Source organism: Accipiter gentilis, chromosome 1, assembly GCF_929443795.1.
Source record: "Accipiter gentilis chromosome 1, bAccGen1.1, whole genome shotgun sequence".
Taxonomy (NCBI): domain Eukaryota; kingdom Metazoa; phylum Chordata; class Aves; order Accipitriformes; family Accipitridae; genus Astur; species Astur gentilis.
The window spans coordinates 41,057,237-41,076,466 of NC_064880.1; the positions used below are offsets into that span (position 1 = coordinate 41,057,237).

At 38.7% G+C, this 19,230-nt stretch overlaps 1 protein-coding gene across 4 annotated transcripts in view; it reads left to right on the forward strand.

The window, feature by feature from the left end:
* EPB41L5 (erythrocyte membrane protein band 4.1 like 5) overlaps positions 1-19,230 on the forward strand; it is a 61,003-nt gene that overhangs the window by 21,665 nt on the left and 20,108 nt on the right. For 3 of the 4 annotated variants that reach the window (XM_049804321.1, XM_049804331.1, XM_049804339.1), the window contains exons 8-16: positions 2,288-2,408; positions 2,817-2,904; positions 3,535-3,623; positions 5,135-5,204; positions 5,916-6,085; positions 7,217-7,323; positions 7,996-8,023; positions 10,402-10,444; positions 11,553-11,668. In XM_049804321.1, the coding sequence (XP_049660278.1) occupies positions 2,288-2,408; positions 2,817-2,904; positions 3,535-3,623; positions 5,135-5,204; positions 5,916-6,085; positions 7,217-7,323; positions 7,996-8,023; positions 10,402-10,444; positions 11,553-11,668 (832 nt within the window). Of the gene's footprint in view, positions 1-2,287; positions 2,409-2,816; positions 2,905-3,534; positions 3,624-5,134; positions 5,205-5,915; positions 6,086-7,216; positions 7,324-7,995; positions 8,024-10,401; positions 10,445-11,552; positions 11,669-15,873; positions 17,013-19,230 lie in introns of those variants that run through there. The other variant, XM_049804349.1, reaches the window with a different exon arrangement.

The window sequence follows — 19,230 nt, forward strand, 5'->3', positions numbered from 1 at the left end:
TATAGTTTCTGCCATTCGTGGTGTAAATCAGGTACAAAATTATTTTGGTCCTGTACTCACTTGAAAAGTCCTGTATATAAAAACCACCAGCTTTTGACTTCAGCTTATTTGTGGAAACATGTTAGTGCCCCATGTCTTCAAGCTTGTACTTGAGCATTTATGGTTGAACTGCACTTCTTGGTATTTCAGATCCTTCTTCAGCAAAAAGAGGTGACATCCTATATTTTTTCTAAGCTACACAGCACTTTGCTCAAGTTATTTGAGACTCTTATTAATGAGTTGTCTTTAACTTCTGATTCCAGCTGAGACTCCAGCATCCATGGCTCTCATGAGAGCTGTGGTCTGACCTTCAGTTGCACGTATAGGTTGTACATCACTGATCTTCATGGCCAATGTCTTCTGTTGTTTGGATGAGGGTGTGATCTTAACGAATGTGAAGTTTGCTGTGGTTTCAAGCAGGGGAACTCACAAGAGAAAGAGGGGAGGCTTGAAGTTTTAGAAATGTCTGCTAGAGTAGGCTTTTGGGTCCTTATTGGAGGATATAGCTATAATGGCCTTACTCAACCCAGTTTATGAGTCTAAAAAAATTGCAGAACCTCTGCTGTAAAGCTGTTGTACAGTCCTCTGATGAAGAGGGAGTTTGGAGATGTGCCATGCATTTGTGCTGCACAAATTCTTTACGCAACATTCATCTTATAAACCAATGGACTGTTGTACTTTGCAGGAGTTAGGTAACAGGACTAAGTCACTGAAATTCTTTCTCTTACAGATACTTTCCAAAACACTTTTTGTTCTTCAGGCAGGAACTGCTAATGGCCCTGACCATGTGTAGGTATAGAGACTTGGGGTTAAACTGTAAAGATACCTGCCTTTTTAACCTGCTGTTTTGTGTGGAAGGAAAACAGTTAGAATACATTCCATAGTTAAAAATATTAGCATTGTTAGAGCCTTAAGATACGGGTTCAGTGAATAAGTTTTTGGAAAAACAAAGTGATCTAATTAGGCCATATATCCATTGCTTTTTGTGCTGGTCTTTTCTTTCCTTTCTCTACAATGAGGCCTTTAGCAGGGCTTTAATCTTACTGTCTGACAGCTGTGTACTTTTATTTAAATCAGCTGGAACCTAAGCTGGCTTTGACAGCATTCCTTTCAACAGAGGCAGGCGTTTTAGTGGGAGTAAATTATTGTAGAACTACAGACTTCCTCAGTCAGCATTAAAAAGAAAAAGGAGGGGGTGAGAAGACTATTATTATTCCTGCAGTATTCAGAAATCCAAGAAACAGGTTTTTAGATTGTATGTAGTTTTGGTACCTGTGGAATACTATGTGTATTTATTTGACTTTTCCAGGTCTTCCCAATGATGTCACTATTTTTTTCCTACACAAACTTCTATAGTTTCTTTTTTTCAGACAGAACAATTATTGGCCTGGTCCAAGTTACATAATTATTCCTTATTTTTTGGATATGAGCTGAACATTAAGAAGCAACTTGAAATCAGTGGGAGGAGCAAAAGCTTAGTGACTCTGAAAATCAGGACATTTTTATAAATGAGTTTCAGCATTTTAGGCATACATCAGTCTTTAAAAGCTGGACTTGTTAGCATCTGTAGAAAAAAGGAGGTTGTTCTTTTGATGTGGCACACCCATTGACTAGTATCTTCCAGTATGCTCTCTAAATAGCATCTCTTATTGCCCCTGTTGAGCATGCAGCAGTGGACTAGATGAGCCATTTGACTGACCCAGTACAGCATTTATTATGTTCTTAGATGAAAAGGTGAGCGACAAATATCACCTGCATGATTGTGCCCTGACAGAGAGTAATTTAGCAGGACAGGGGGATTTATAGTCATAAAACCAGAAACTGATTTTTAGAATGAACAAATAGTCTTATGAAAAGTGTCAGAACTGGTTTTCCTTTTTACAAATCTCAAGAGATTTTGTTTTAATAATTTAAGGCAGAATTCCATTGTAACTTTAGTCGGCTGTCATCTCAGTAGAGACTTCAGTAATAAAAATGTTGAAAAATTTCTGCAAGAAAAAAGGTGAGTTTCAAGGATGTTGATAACTTCCATTTATAGGGAGCTTGTTAAGGAATATATCAATAGCACTTCTTAAAAATTAATGCAAAGCTTTTGTGCAGACAACCATTTGTTCAGCATCCATAATTTCCCTGTCAAAAAAAAAAAGAAATTTAGTATTTTAGATTAACTAGAAAAGTATGCAAAAGTTCCTGTTGATATCCACTGTGTTTATTGGGAACATTGTTTGACAATGCTGTTCTTTTGTAGCTGAACTTGGAGACTATGATCCTGCTGAACATGTCCCTGAACTGGTGTCTGAGTTCAGGTTTGTTCCCACTCAGACTGAAGAGATGGAACTAGCCATTTTTGAAAAGTGGAAGGAATGCAGGTACTAGATCTTCCAGTGCATGCTAACCAACCTTTTGCACTGATTTTTCTGTGAAGAGAATGTATTAAAAAATGCTGCTGACGCTTCTTCTGTGGTCTTGTTCAGAAACATAATTCTGATATGGCTCTGTCATATTTTGTAAGAGGATATAATGTGAAAAATGAAGCTTTTCAAAGGTCTGGGTAAAATGATGAGGTACAGAATCTTGAAGTGCAACAGCTTTTGCAGCAGCAGTTTCAGGTTAAAACTTACAAAAGTGATCCTGATATTCATGAAAGCAAACAAGTGTCAGCAGTGTTTAGTTTTTTCACAAACTTTGAGGAACTTCTTTTTGTCTTTCCTTATATACCAGTTTTTCTTTATGTGCTTTTTCAGGCATCTTCCTAACAGCAAAAAAATTTATTTCAGGGGGCAAACACCAGCACAGGCTGAAACTAACTACTTAAACAAAGCTAAGTGGCTGGAAATGTATGGTGTAGACATGCACATAGTCAAGGTATGTTTAACCACAGCATGGTGACCTTTGGAAATGATAATGTTAGGTTTGTCCAGCATTTCAACACTGGTTTTGCTTTGGGGCGGGGGGGGGAAATATTGCACTCATCTAAACTGTGTAACAACTGATCCTGCTTTGCATTGACATTCCACTTTATAGTATACATTTCTAGAAGGTATAACTTTAGTCCAAGCATATCTGCTCTGTGTTAAATATGTGATTGGTGTGGCAATATGTACTACAGTTTGTATTTAGACTTAAGAGCCATGTGAAAATCATAGTAATTAAAGTAAAATTGGCTGGGGTCCAGTCAGCTACCAGCTGAAGAACTACAAGTAAAAATAGATCTCCTGTGGAGAAGGAAGTGCAGAGAACTGCACAAGGAGGTCCTTATTACACAGACAAATCAAGAAACATTAATTTTCCACTTTAGTCAGCCTTACTGAAGGGTTGCAAACTAGAAAAATCCATAGCATAAGGTCATTGAAACATGAGAGTTTTGTTGTATAAAATAAGAAGGTATGTCTTTAATTGTAATGCTGGGCAAATAAGCTACATTAGTCACTGGAATAATTTAGATAAAGGGTCAAACACCAAAATGAACATAACCTTTTATTTTGTGGCAATTAGGCAAGAGACGGCAATGATTACAGCCTGGGACTAACACCTACAGGAGTTCTTGTCTTTGAAGGAGACACAAAGATTGGTTTATTTTTCTGGTAAGCTCTGTGATTGTATGTTTAAATACAATTTAGGGTTTTATTCTTTTGTTTCTTTTGCACTAGCAAAAAAAAAATTTTTGTTTGGGATATGCGAGCACTGTGAGTACTAGGTACCTGCAGAAATATTGTTGCCTGTGGTTTTGTGGTGTCCAAAAATATTCTTCTTTTTTTTTTTTTTTTTAACATTCTTGGTTGATATGTTAATAGGCTGTATATGTGTGCCATGCTAGAGGCAAGTAAAAGGTGGGATAACTTTAGGATGTTGTTTTTTTTTTTTGTAGTGTGTTTGTTGTATTATGTACTAGATTGCCTTGGAAGTAGAGTGTGCACCCAGTCAGTGAAATGATGCTTCTTCAGGTGTTCTAGCCAAGTGTTAACACCTTACTGTTGAAAAAGAGGCAGAAGGCATAGTACTAGTGCATTTTTTACATACAATGTCATCTGGGCAGGCTTTTCGTTAAGAAAATGTCTCTGTGCCTAGTAAAGGGCAGAAATGTCCCTTTCTGCCAATCAGTAAGGACTACTTAAAAACAACCAACCAACCCTAAACACCCTCCTCTCCCTGTGCAAAACCAGATCTATGTATAGTCAGGGGATATAGAGCTTCCTTTAGTTTTTATGAACACGTGCTTCTTTATCTGTCAAATACCTGAATAACACCCCATGGTTTCTTAGAAGCATTCTGTTGAAATTTTGCAGGGCTTTATACTGCATAAAACACAAGATGGAGAGCCTTCTAGCTAGCATATTTGGGTCTGGGTACACAGGCATTTATGGATTTTTAAATGCTTTATTCTGTAATTCCTATCCGGTCTTTTGAAACTGGTATACCAAGAGTGAGTGGGCAGATGATGAGGTGAAATTTCATCATATGAATAGTTAGTTTGGGTTGGCCCAGTCCAATTTTATAAACTCCAAAAAACACTCACGTTGTAGCAGAAATGTTATCTGTGTGTCTTGTCCCACCACCATCAATTCTGGGTATATTTTTGGTGGGCAGGAAGGGGGGAAAGTGGTTGCATTTTTGTGTCATGTCGTGTTCACGTTGTTCTCTTTGGCTGGGATTTTCTGAAACAGAGTCATCATAGGAATTGATCTGTGATATATTGTACAGTGATTTACATTTCTTTAATAAAGCAGAATTATTTTGGCCTGCCTTTGCGTCTTTCTGAGTTCAGTCTTGTGGGTTTGTGGGAGAGTAGGCAAGCAGGAGTATTTGGGTGGAGTTTGATTTCAGTTCAAGTAATTATTATTTTAAGTTCTGATAAAATTATCTCTTTAGAAGTTGCTGACTTCTTATCTTGAAGGTTTCTAATTAAGAGTTAAATTTTGAAGTGATACATTGATATCCACAGTATAATCAGGCCCTACTACATGGACTTAAGACACCCACAAAAAACAGAAAAAAAAATATTTTTGTAGAGAGGCTTGGGCAAGATGTCGAACATACCTCTCGGTGAGTTACTAAGAGAGTTAGACATAACCTGCTTTTTCTATTCATCTTGCAGGCCGAAGATAACAAGGCTTGACTTCAAGAAGAACAAACTCACTCTAGTTGTTGTTGAAGATGATGAACAGGTAGATAACTATCTGTTAAGTTCCATCTCAGTCTTGATTATACAGTACTAGTTTATATAGTCCTGATCTCTATATTTAAGTTTTGAGAATTAACGTGGATGCTTTGCAAGATTTTTGATTGTGACTTGGGGGGAGGAGGGGAATAATGGGACTTAAGTATAAAATAAATAGGCTCAATTACTTTTTTTTCTCACCCTGTTTTTAAAAGGGGAATACCTTGTGAAACTAGTGTAGACCAGATAATTTGGAAACAGCGTGCATTGTGCAAGAAAATTTAAAAAAAGGCTATGTACCACATTTAGTGGAATAAATTCCTTAAGCAGGTGCCAGAATTGTTCCCATGGGAAGAAATCGCACAGAGCTGAGGTAATAAAATGTGAGCATTGGTAATTTGAGGAGATCAGATTTGGAAGTGAGACCATGTTAGCCTCATTGAGAAGTACCTTCCTATTATAATGATGTCTTTAATTTGTAGTTATTCAGAAGTTTGACTTATTAAATATATGAGCTCTAGCCCTTTCCAACTTCAGACAATGGAGCAGTTGTTTATTAAAGCTTCTGAAAAGGCTGGGGTTTTTTGTTCTGCCTAAAATATTCTTTTAAGCATACATTTCAGTATTCATTAAAAAAATTTATTTGGCTTGCACTGAATTGTAGCTTTGCCTTACTCAAGCCCCTTGTTAATCATCAGTATGCTTTGTGTGCTTTAAGGGAAAGGAGCAGGAGCACACTTTTGTCTTTAGACTGGATCATCCCAAAGCCTGCAAACACTTGTGGAAATGTGCAGTGGAACATCATGCCTTCTTCCGGCTCCGAGGTCCTGTCCAAAAAGGCTCAAGTCGATCAGGCTTCATTCGGTTAGGATCCCGGTTCCGATACAGGTTGGTGTCACCCGTCATTTAGCACATACCTTCTGTCACTTCTTGATTTTCTTGGATCATGTGTGGGACATATCCTAGGACAATGAAACTTGCCAGCTGAGTGAGTTGCATTATTGGTTTTATTAAATCATACGGATTTTCCCCCTGCATTTTCTGATTTATCTTTAGGTGATTCTGGTCTGTGCAGTAGGAAGCCAAAGGTTTCTCAAGGTTTATGTTCCTTACATAGCATATATAGTACATTGTGTTTTACAGATCACTTCATCTTGAAAGCCCACCCTTTTTAAAATGAACCACAGAGGATGAATGATTGACTTGTGCAGTTGGGGACACGGCAAGTCTTTTGACTCCTGAGTTCCTGACCGTTTGAGTCATGATAGTGCTTCAGAAGCCTAAGATAATGCCCATTCCATGTTAGGCACTACTGGTGCACGTAACAGACTTCCGAAAGGCTTGTGGTCCCAGACTAGCCTGCAGGATGCCGTCAGTTGCCCCACCAGAGTTGGTGAGAACGCATGGAAGGGGGTGGGGTGTGACCCCAGGCAGAGCGCATATACTTTGCTTCCATTTCCAGCAACTGCAGCAATCCCATCTAGTCTCCTTCAGAAAGGGTCAGCGGTACCAAGGAGTCAGCAGAGCATGAGGCTGCTACTGCCTTGGGGGCAGAGTCTGGCCAAACTGGGGGGAAAAAAGACTTGCCTGGGAACAAGAGCATCTAGATGCTGGCTTTTAGTCCTATTGTCATCTTTCTCTATGACCTTTGGCAACATACCTTAAGCTTTACTCAATCCTAGAATTTTCAACCTCTCCCAAACCGCATGCACTGTGACCACAGAAATATGCAAAGGGAAAATGTGCTTTTTCAGCAACTTAATATTTAAGTAGTCACTGCTTCAGCCTTTTGTCTTGGGAAAATGGGGTGAAGATTAGTATGTTTGTAAAACTCCTTCCCTTTTTTGTGAAGGGCCATCTGAGGTGTTAAGTTTGGGATTTTTTAATAGAATTGAGATCAGATTATTAAGCTATGAATTTAAAATAGAAATGTGACATTTTGATGAGCAGTGTCTGTATTCTATCTTTAAAAATAAGTGATTTATTTCATTGTTATGTATTTTTACACGGCATTGTTAGTGGGAAAACAGAATATCAAACCACCAAGACCAACAAAGCCAGGAGATCAGCATCCTTTGAAAGAAGGCCCAGCAAGAGGTATTCAAGACGAACACTGCAAATGAAAGGTAAAAGACCTTCTGTTCTGAGAAGTATAATCTACTGTGAGAATCAAATAATGATATCCTTTAAAGGTTCTGTGTAGGAATTCTTCTGTAGCTGTTTGCCTTTCTCTTGAATTTTCAAAATTAGGTTTTCTTTGACTTATTTGGGAGACCACATGTATTTATCAGAAAAAGCTTGTGTCCAAACCATGTCATTCTAGCTTGCCTAGCAGGTGAAACATGCGTGAATATTGCACAGTAAATTTGTATGAAGATGGAAAATTTGGGTCCAGGAAACAGCGGTATAGTAATGATAATACTTGAAATTTATGAATCAATGACAAATTTTTGTCATTGAGATTTTAATTGATCCTAGGAGTTACACTCTGTTGTCACAACCTGACAGGATGTGATACCTTGGTTTTTATTCCCACTCTTGCATGGGTCAAGCGTGACCTCCATGCATGCTTTCATATACTTGCTTAAATCTGACTCTTTGGTTTGCTCTTCAGATTTTTATTATTTTATTTTTCCAATTTAGAATTTTGACATTATACATGGAAAACATGCAAGTTTAGCTCTTTTAATTGCCTACTTTTAAGCAGTGCTAGACTATTTTTATTAATAATATACTTAATATTTCACTGATAACCTAATTACAAGTTAAATTTTAATTAACACTTTATATTTTTGCAGCACAAGCTGCTAAACTTGAAGAAACAAGGTAAGAGGCATTCCAATATTTAAATTTCTCTTTGATGTTTGCCACCTGTATTTGAGCACATGTCTGCAGAAGGAGGTTATAAGATTAGTTAAATGTAGAGAGCGTTAACTTCTTAAACTGTGGTTTTGCTGAGGGTTTTGTGTTTTTTTGCTTTACATAAAACCTACTGTTCAAAGCAAAGCTCCTGTGTTGCTGTCACATGGAAGATTTTGCCAGACTTGCTTACTAGCAGGCAAAGGGGTTCGTTTATGACTAGCTGTGATTCTTGCTGGATATGAGCTGTAGTTCTGTGTGCTGCTGTGTAAAGAGATCAGGTGAAAGCATGTGAGGATGCCTTCTTTCTGAAATCTGCCTACTCTGGGTATGTGACTGAAATACATATGTGAAGGTCAGAGACAGGGAAAATACAGTAAAATAAATATTCGAAATATGGTGATGATTTTGTATTCTGTACTATACTTGCATTTATTTTTATATACTTAAGTATTTATTTGTATATATTTATACTAAATCATTCATGATCAACACTGAGGGGCAGGCCTTTTGGTTCTTTATTTCTATACCTAGATTCTTTCTGCATGTGTAGGTTCATACTTGCTGTTGCAATATAAAATACTCATATGAATCTGAATCGTACAGGTTTCATGCCCTTCCTTAAGGGAAGAGAGGAAACCAGGCTAAAAAGAATTACCTGGTAGCGAAGGAACTAAGTCACTCAGTTCTGGCTTCTGTCCTTTGCCCTAATAAATTGTGAACATTGCAATAATCAATTGCAACCAAATTATTTTTTAAAAGTAGATACTCGTAGATGTTGAGCATCATGACAGTCAGGACCTGGGTAAGGAATGTTGAAATAACATTTCAAAACAACAGGGTTGATTCTTGCACAAGGGGGAAAAGTCGAGGAAGTGTGGGGACGAGGCTGCAGTTATTATAGTGGGGGTCTCTCTGTGACCTTCTCTATTGTCTTTTCTTTTTATATAATGGGGGAGTACTCTTCAAAACTGGGTGTTATTAAAGTGCTTAAGGATCCTCTGCATGCAAAATGTGACTGTGATTAATTAGTACTCTCGTCATGCTGTGTTGTCATGCCCTTCTCCGAGTTTCATGCTGCTTAGGTCATTCTGAGGGTGGGAAGAGAAACTTCATATGCAGTTTCTCCTTCTGATAAGACAGTGATCTTCTGATCTGCACCTAGGTGTGGCACTGTTATGTTAGTCTCCAGAGCAATCTATGCCATTTCTGAAACTCTACACTTGAGCGTTGCTAATTGAAATGCATCATGAAAGATGTATGTTGTTCCATTCTTTTATGTTAACTCAGCACAGGGAAACGTGCTACCCAGAAGGCATTCCTTAATATTTCTGTTAAATGTGCACTGTTCTGTGGTAACCTCCACATTCTCTCAATAGAGAAGGTGCGAAGCTGGGAAACAGGCAAGGGACAGCTTGTTTGGTCTTGACGTTATGGTATTTAAGTAAAATAATTCTAAAGAATCGCTGAAGTAGATACAGAAATCTATTTGAATTGTCAGCTTGCCAGGTTGGATAGCTATTGTCCAGACTGTAAATCAGAAGATTAATGGGTTGTAGGAGACTGGAACCATTTTTTAAAAGATTAGAAGCCTGGGAAAAAAGTGTGCTTTGCATGAGATTTGTAGTGCATAATTATTGTGCAGGGTGTTAATGCTTTTAAGTCTCTCAAAAATGTGAAAATGTGAAATGTCTCTTGCAGATTCAGACATCATCAGAAATAGGGATATGGGTCTTCTTTATTAAATATACTAAATATTTAATAATATAAAATTATTATCAATGCTGTGCTAAGCTGCTGTGCACATAATTTTGAATAGCTGCTTTTAAGACTCTGAAGCAGTAATTCAGTCCATTAGAGGTTGTATGCAGAAGAAACTCAATTTTTCTGATAAACTTTGTGATGTGAAACTTCAAATCAGAGGAGTCCTAGTTATAGAACAAATGTAGTATCTACAGCATGTAGGTGAGGCTTCAACAATGTCACATTTTGCTGGGTGTTTAACTAAAACTTGTATTGGTTTTGCTTTAAAAGTGCCCTGCCTTACTGCTTAATCAGGAAGACTTTTTAAACCAAAGTGGTTTAGGAAAGGAAGAGGGAGAACCAGATGAATTACAGATAAACTACAGCTTGAACAAATAAAAATAATGTGATACCCTTAGTTACCTAGAATGAGGCAGCTGACCTAAAACATAAGTTTTTAAGTTTTCTTCTGAGAACAGTTAAGTACTTTGGAAAGATCTTTGTTAGACCTTGTGTGTGTTTCTGAAAATCCTTGCAGTTCTGTCAGCCTGCAGAAAGAGTTTGTTGATCTGATTCTGATTTAAATGCTTTTTGTCTTTCAGTACTGCAAACAATGCTGTTAGCAACCAAACTAATGGATCACAAGTAAGGACTCTCATTCTTTTCAAAGGCAGTTTGTATGTATTTCAGCAGGTTTGAGGATTTTGTTACTTGTCCTTAAAATCCAGTGATTGAGCAATTGAAACTTAAAAATGGTTAACTACTGAATTGCATGCCAAGAAATGACTGCTAATTTACAAGCAAGATAATTGGTTAATTTAGCTGGCATAAGGAAGATACCTCGTGCCCCAGTACTATAGAAACTATGCTATTTATAGTTACAGATTTTCATAGCTACACAAAAGTACCTTTGTCTGAGGGTTGTTATTATCCAAAGCGCTTTAATTCTATATGCTAAGTAACAAAAAAAAGGGGGATGCAATTCATCAGCAGCTATGTTAATTCCTGGTCACAGTATTTTTTCTCTGAAAGAGGGGAATGCACCGTCAAATGAAAGAATACACTGTTAGCAAAAATCTAGTGTTTTCTGAGTTTGAGAAGGAAGTCAGTGACACCTGTTCCCTCAGTACTTGCACACAGAATACCTTGTTTCACTGAAAAGGGATGTTAGTGTAAAGTAGCTCTCCTTCTGAGTATCAAAAAACAGGACTTGGAGTTTGGAGAGACCCTGTCTTGCTTTCTGGAGCCTTTCAGATGCAGAGTGCAACAGAAAGGGTCACATACTGGTGGAAACAGGATTATGGTTTGTTTTAACATTAAAATGCTCAATCTCCGCTGATAGATCGCTGCTTTGCCCAGCCTTTTGCCTTCTCTGGAAAAGGAGTTGTTTTTTTCAGGAGCAGTTCTGTTTCAAATGGCAGTCCAAAGGCCTGCAACCCAAAGGTATCTATTGTTATTGCAAAGTTATATACAGAAGAAAGCATTACTGCATGAATTCAAAAAAGACACAGCAGGCCGTAGCTTTTTACTGAAATCTTTGAGCAGCCTAGGATTCATTATGAGCCCAGTACTGTGTGCGGTACTGGGAAAGACTGGGCATAGGTATCCAGTGGGGTGGAAGTAATGGAAGACAACAGCCTTACTTTAGCTTTGTGCTTAAGGAGAAGTGGTGATATGTTTTGCTATGTGTAATGTGTCATCACTTCATTAATGTGTGTATAATAACTTACTTGTTTGTATTCTGTCTCCAAAGAGCTGGAATGCAAAGCCAAACCTACCTGTCCTAACAGTCGTTCCTTCTGCCCCAGTCTTAGTGGAAATAGAAAACCTCCCACGGAGCCCAGGAGCCAGCCAGCAAGACAAGAAGTGGTACGTTCTGCTTTGCTGGGAAATGAATTTTGCTTCTTTATGCATGATTCGAGTGGCTGTTTCTTTATCTGCTCTTAAATAAGGGGCCATCCTTGTATCTTTAGCCTAAGTTGACAGTTAATTTAGTGATGATGCAGCTGATTTGTTGCTGTGAATGTAGTGTGGGGAGGCGAGGACAACAGGCTTAGTCACTACCAACCAAAAGGAAATTTCTTCAGGGATTGAAGAAGTTATTAAATCGGGAACAGCATTTTCAAGTCTTGGAGAGAGCTGGGTCCTTCTCATTTGCCATAATACTCCGTGTAACCCTTTGCTTGGTATCATGGGACCCAAGGACCTTGATCCTTACAAAATGCAGAACCTTGTAAACCAGTATCCCTGTGAATCTTTTGAACCTTTTGAAATGGGCAAGCTGATTTTTTTTTTTTCATTATCTTGGGTGGAATGGGGGCTTGAGGAAAATGACACAAGCTGAAGATAAGAGCTTTGATTTCGTGTAATCAGAGTATTTGTTTTATGGATTGGATGCATCTCAAAATGAGGATGGTTTGTCTGAAGATAAATGTACATATCATTTATCTTTTCTTAAAGTAATTCTATAATGCAAAGCTATTTCAAAACCAAAACTGACGTATATCAACCCAGTACTTGTGGACACGTCATCTTAACTTATTCAGCTTCTTGTGCATTCAGAGGCAGTATGGCTTATCTTAGAAAGGTAATTCTTGTTTCTGCGAGACTCTCCAGGAGCAGCAGCAATGGAATGGAGCAACACAAAAGCTCTTATCCTAAGCAGTTTCATCCCTCAAGAGAAAAGGTCCTTCTCCCATTGTCAGGCATATGAACCTACTTTGCTTCAGTATCTCTTAAAAGTAGATGATACCCGTTTCTAACAGTGTAATGACAAATGTACTTCAATTTTGTAAATCTCTTATTGAGTAAAGACTTTTAATACTATGGATTTTGGATTATAAGGGGGATGCTAATTCCGCTTTATATGTTGCATTTTATTGAAGTTTCAATCAGAACATATGATCAATGCTGTTTTTCTTTCTTTTGCCCTTGATTTGTCTAGTATCTGAAATCTGTGCTTGTCTATGATGAGATCCTGTTGATCGCTCGATTCCTTCCATGGTGGTGGGTGAAAGGTGGTGGTTTCTTTATTCTTCAGCATTCTCAATATGGTTTTATTTTTATTCTTTGGTGTAATTGCAAGATGCGTGCTAGAAACTGGTATTTCATTTGGTGGAAATGTTCGACTCTTGCTCCAAACAGCTTTTCCTGGGTATCTGATTCGTGCTAGCATTCTTGCTAGTATTTGCAAGGCTTCTGTTGCTTATTGAAATCCTGCTGCTTTTGTTCAGAAGCAGAGAGGAGTGTGTAGCCAATCTGTTTCAGTGTTGGTCTTGGTATGCCTGTTTTAGGATTAAGAACTTGAGCCTGTCTGTCTTAACATTGTCAAGAAATCTAAGCTTACACGCCAGCTGCTGCAGTATGTAGCCTTTCTATAGAACACTGGGAGTGAATACAAAATATACCTGCACGTAACCCAAAACAGTATGCCATAAAGAAAACGAGCTTCTTGGCAATTGGTGTTTTAATCGAGAGTGTAATGCTTGTACTGTGTGTGTGTTATGTTTCTTAGAGACATATCATTATTATCGAAGGCAGTTGTCTCTGATAAAGAGGTTTTAATGTGTTCAGTGGAAACAATACTGCCTGTAATGAAGGGCAAATCCAGCTGTAGGAAGACGACAACAGTTTGGAGCTGAGTCAGCAACTGAGCTACATTCTGGTTTCCTAGATGGGAAGTGGGGTTAGGTTAATATAATTGCCGGAACATACGTATTTATTGCAGGGGCTGTGACTTGGCTATTGCGTCTTCAAGTCTTGATGTCTCGATGCTGCTAATAAGATCTCTTTTCAACTGCTACTGTCTTTAATTGGCCTGTTTCTGCATGAATTATCTTTGCTTTCTGTCAGAAAAATAGTCTTCTTTTAGAGAGAGTTTGCCAAGGATTGTTGAGAACACCAAAATCTTTTGGACTGGAGATTTTTGTAGATGGTTAGATTGAAGGGGTTTAGAAGTAAGGTCCCGACCTCATGAGTTTCTGTACTCTGCTTGGCAGATGCCTGTATTGGCTACCTTGCAGCTTAGATCCCTTCCTAATTTCAATGTTTCCTTTAATTTAAAATGTTAATGCTGCAGCTGCCAGCAGCAATTGTGCCAGATTGTAGAAGGTACTTTGCCAGATAGGAAGGATTTTAGTGAGTTGTTTTTTTTTCTTTACTCCATTCCAGTAAAATTGTCAGTACAGGAAAACTGTACTGGTCTGCATGGTCTGGAAATGGTCTGGAACATTACTGCAAGGCCGGGAAGCCTAATACACAATCAGCGTCTTTCTAACTTTAGTCTTTTCTCAAGCTGTTTCTGTGCTAAGATAGGACAGGAGACAAAGGTTTAATAACTTTTTCCTTATTGTGGAATAAGGGGGGGGGGGGGGTGTTGTTTGGGCTTGCTTCTTTTTTTTTTTTCGGTTGGTTGGTTGTTGGTTTTTTTTGCTTGCTAGTGGATGTAGCTTTCACTTAACCACTTAAATTAGAAGATAATGTAACAAACTGTTGAGGATCGCAGCCTTCAGTATTCACAAGTCACTTCCTCAGCGTATTTCACAAAAACTAAAACTTTAAATTTACCCATGGGTGACCTTTGTATAAATCCTCTCTCTCTAAAGGAGGACTATCCCTGAGCATTAATCATTTACCACTGTTGTGAATCCTGCATGCTTTTCTGCTTCCCTGCCTTAACACATGTGATCTCCAACTCATGCGCTGGCTGCTTAGCTCTTCTGACTGGGCTGGGAGTATTAGACCAGACTTTCTGGAACATGAGAAGGTAGAATTTGAGCTGGGGGCTGTGCAGGACCCCTCTAGATGAGCAGCAACAATGTTTCCACTTTGTTTAGAATTGGGTCATTAAATAGAGAATTTTACATTAAACTGAAAGAATATGTTTGTTTTAGGAATTTCCTTGCTTAAGTAGTTTACGAGAGAGTGCTTTTTTCCAAGCGCTTTGTTGATACCTGACTGTACCTTGCATCAGCCTCTCCTAAGACATACCAGGAGAGAATCCCTAGTAAAACAGAAAACAGTTAACAGATCATTGTCCATTTTTTAAAGTCTTTTAAAATTCTGCTGTTTCAGTAAATTGCTTATCCCTGCTGCTTTGGAGATGCTTGTGCCTGAAGCCTTATAGCTTTCTAGCTAAGGTCTCCTGCATAAAAATACTTTTCAAAACTTTGTTTAAAGTGATGAGTGTCCTCCTCTGCTCCTCTTTCTAGCTTTTTTAGGACTTTATTCCAACTGTGGTATAGACTAGCCATAACTGTGCATGGCATTTCTGTGGTTTTGATTTTAGGAATTCAAGATTTAAAATTTACGAACAATTATACCTTCATAGGCAAAATTAGAAAGCAAGGTCTCTTAGTTTGTGTTGTGACCTTTTTTCAAATGGCTCTTTTTCCAGCTAAGTTAGTTTTTTAGGTTAATCAGGTACAGCTACAGTCAGCTTCTTCAGTAGTATTTGGTCCTTTAGTCACCTAAATTGTGAATGATTTGTGCGTGCTCTATTGTTTGCTCCTGTGCAGTAATGCTCATTTTCTTAGCTGCTATTTTCTTCTCCTTTTTTTTAACTTGCATTGGAATCTGCATTTTCCAGTGACTTTGAAAACTGGTGTTACTTACAGATGCTTGTTTCAGGTGTACATTTAGAGCTGCCACTTAAACCCTTTCCCGCAAATAAAATGCACTGCATCTTTGGGAGGTCTGTTCCTCCACCACGTTATTTTCTTCCGTCTGTAAAACGCACATGGTTCTTGCTCAGTTTTGTGAAGTGCTTTGAAATATGAGGTGCTTTTCGTTTGTTAAGTGTAGACAGTGTATACATGAGATAGCTTAACTTGTCATTTCAGACTTCTGCAAAAATGTGCATGATACTGAGCAGAAAAGGGGTTTATTTGACAGCGCTGTCATGTACGCGTATACTTGCATGCCTCTTTCCTTCAGTATTTACCCTCCAGCAATGCCCTTTTTCCTTGCCTTTTCGCCTCAGTCTTCTTGTCTTAACCTTTGCTTTACTTTTCCACCCTCTTTCTCATCCATACCTGTTTACTAATTGTGCCCCCTCCCGCTCCCCAATAATCCAGGCCCCTTGACGCTGCCGACCGCTGCCAACGTGGTGGAAGCCTGTGGGACGCGTGGGCCCCGCCGAGGACCCGCGCCGCGGACGGACAGTACACCGCTTTTGTCCATGAGCGCAATGTGAAGAATGCGGGAATGCATAGCGGTGCTGGTACCTATGCTGTCCAAGCCACCATGACCAGTCTCTGAGATGTGGGCCTTTCTGGAGCGTGACAGCGCTTTCTAGCAGAGGCTGGAAAATTGTGGTTTGAGCTGTCTCTGAGATAAGGACAACGGACCCAAAGCTGACTGTAGAGGGGGGGAAAAATCTTATGACAAAGGCTCTGCATATCATGCTGTTGGTATTTAGTCCTTAAAGAAAAAATAACATATAGACCAGAAGCCACCTGTCGCTCTTACATTAAAAACAGTATATATATGTATCTTTTTAATTGTGTTAAGGTTTTTCTTAATGATTGAAAGATTTTTTTTTTTTTTTTTTTTTTGCTGGGTTTAACTTTGAGAGCTGTGCAGGAAGTCACATTTGTAATAAACTATACGTGCAACTAGTGGGTTATAAAGTGGTTTCAAAAATCTTAGAGAGAGAGCATGTGACTGCCCCTCCTTTTGAACCATGATTATTTAAAAATATGCAAGATGGATGGCTGATCTGAAAACTAATTTTTTTTTTATTATTTTTTTTTTATTAACAAGCCCTCTTCTGAAAAATACTGTTTGGAAATGGAATAGAATTATTTTAATTTTTTAAGAATAAAAGTATCAGGACTCCTGAAAAGGCAAAGAGTAATATTTTTTTTGCTTTCTAGAAAATTTTCTCTTTTTTGCTGCTGTGCTTCAGTTGAAATGAAACAGAAATATTTCCTGACAAACACCAGTCCTACCATATGATTCACAAGGTTAATTGTTAAGTCAGAGGTTAAGATTCCAGCTTCATGGCTCATTGGTGTTCTTGGGGGTCTTTAACAATGTGAAGAACTACCTTTACCCTTGAATGCACTGTGTTTTCACGTGTTTTCTGAAGTTAGCTGCTTTTAAATTGCAATATTCTTTTCCTGTTTAAAAAAAAAAAAAAAAAAAGACAAAAAGTTGTGGTAAAATTCTTTTAAAATTCACTTATATTCGGCTTTTATGATAAAGAAGGTGTTTGAATGATTTTCAGATTGTTTGAATAAGTTTCAAATTGCCACAGAGGCCAGAAATACAAAAACATTGTTTTCAGATATCCAGCCCCGAAGAACCAAGAAAGTAAGTCTCAGCCAGGGCATAACTTATTATTGCCGGAGATATTTTGGCCAACACACCCTTTCGTCTGACAGGGGGAAAGAGATTGCTAATGAAATTTGAGTCTCTATTTTACAACTCTGCTTAAAAAAAAAAGGATATGCAAGCTATATATGAAAGATCTGTGGAATCTACAGAGGTGATTAGAGCGATCTGTTGTGCTAATTTTGGGTTTAGATTTTGCAAGGTTGATGTTGTAAACTTCTGGAGCAAAGCAAACCTATTTGTTTATTATTTATAAAATTGCATAAGAATATGCAAATGGAACAGGTGTTTTAACTTTAAAATATCATATAATTTCTGTGTAGATGAGGGAGAGGAAGCCACTAATTCCTAAGGAGGAATTTGGGATAGTTTTGTGTTTAAAATGCAAGAACATTGTTGCAATAACAAGTCACTGATTTATTGCAGAGGTTTAGGTTCAGTTGTGCTTATGTAGTGGTGATGCCACTGCAAGTAGTGGCTGACTTCTTGGGTATCAGAGAAGTTTTGCGTAGCTATTGTAGAACTAAAGAATAGTTGAGGTTGGAATATGCCTCTGAAGATCATGTAGTCTGCTCGCATGCTAAAAGCAGGGTTGATTAGAGCAGGTTGCTCAGGACCATGCCAGCCAGATTTTGGGTATCTCCAAGGATGGAGACTTCACACCCTCTCTCAGCAACCTGTTCTGATGTTTGACCAACCTTGCAGCAAAAAAGGGGTTTTTTATGTTTAAGTGGAGTCTCCTGTATTTCAGTTCGTGCCCGTCGCCACTTGTCCTGTCTCTGGGCTCCCTTGAGCAGTCTGGCTGTTGTCTTCATTCCTCCCATCAGGTTTTTATGCATATTGATAAGATCCTCCTGAGCTTTCTCTTCCTGAGGCTGGACAGTCCCAGCTCTCAGCCTCTCCTCCTATGTCAGATGCTCCAGAACCTTTATCGTCTTCACAGCCCTTTGCTGCACGCCCTCCAGTATGTCCACGTCGCTCTTGTCCTGGGGAGCCCGGAGCTGGGCACAACACTCCAGGGGTGTCTCAGCAGTGCTGAGCAGAGAGCTGGGCGTCCCAGCCGCCTGCGGTGTGCTGACTGTCACGGACTGCCCTGGGATTAACTGCAAGTTTGGTAATTAAAGCTGTGGCTAAAGTTTTTATAGTAGATTTTTTGCATGACAGCAGAAGTAGTTCAGATTCAGGATAGGGGAAGCAACCCTGGTTGCCCAAAATCCATCTACCTTTAGAATTTATTTGTTTTAGTATGGTATGTGTTACGTGCTTTTACTCTGTGGCTTTGAATCTTGCATATAACCTGAGGATTGATTTTTGCTCTGTGCTGGGCTTATTTTAGTGTGACTTCATTGACTTTGGGAGAATTATTATCCTGGTTTCCACTGGGGTAAGTGACAGCTCTCAACAGCAGACAGAGAAATTGTGCCACACTAGTACCAACAACACCTAGCTGCATTTTTACAGGGACAGGTCACATGCTCTAGGAAATAGCATCGATGAAACACATGGGTGTCTTTCTAAACAGTATGGTGGTGACAGATCTTGGCTTAATACTCACAAAGGTTCTGCAGCCAGCACCTTTTCCTGAGGGTGTTTTCTTTCCTTTCCTGCAGTTGTTGACTTGCATATATTACACTATGTCAGTATTTGGAATTATCTTCAAACAAATGGGAGACAGCAGAAGCCTTGGAGTGTGGGGCTCAGCCTGCTTGATTAGAAACTGAATGCACCTGAACAGTCTCCATTTGTAGGATCATACATCCCCAGGATTTTTGCTTTTGCTTTCCTCACTTGAGAAGGAAGTTCTTTTTTTCTGAATCTTTTGCATTTTTCTTGGGGGGGGGGGGGGGGGAGGAAATCTGGAAGGATGACAGGTTTAAATATACTACTCTTCTTACCTTCAGGTACAGAATTGAATGCCCCAAAATGAAGGAAATTAACAAAGAATTTCATACTATTGTACTAGTTTACAGAGTCAGTGTGAGAAACTATTCTGTGTCACTACCAGTTTGAAAAAATAAATTAGCTTGTGTGTGGTACTCCATGCTGTTTCAGATTACTTGCGAAAGAATTATCTCCTATGCAGCAGACTCGGATAG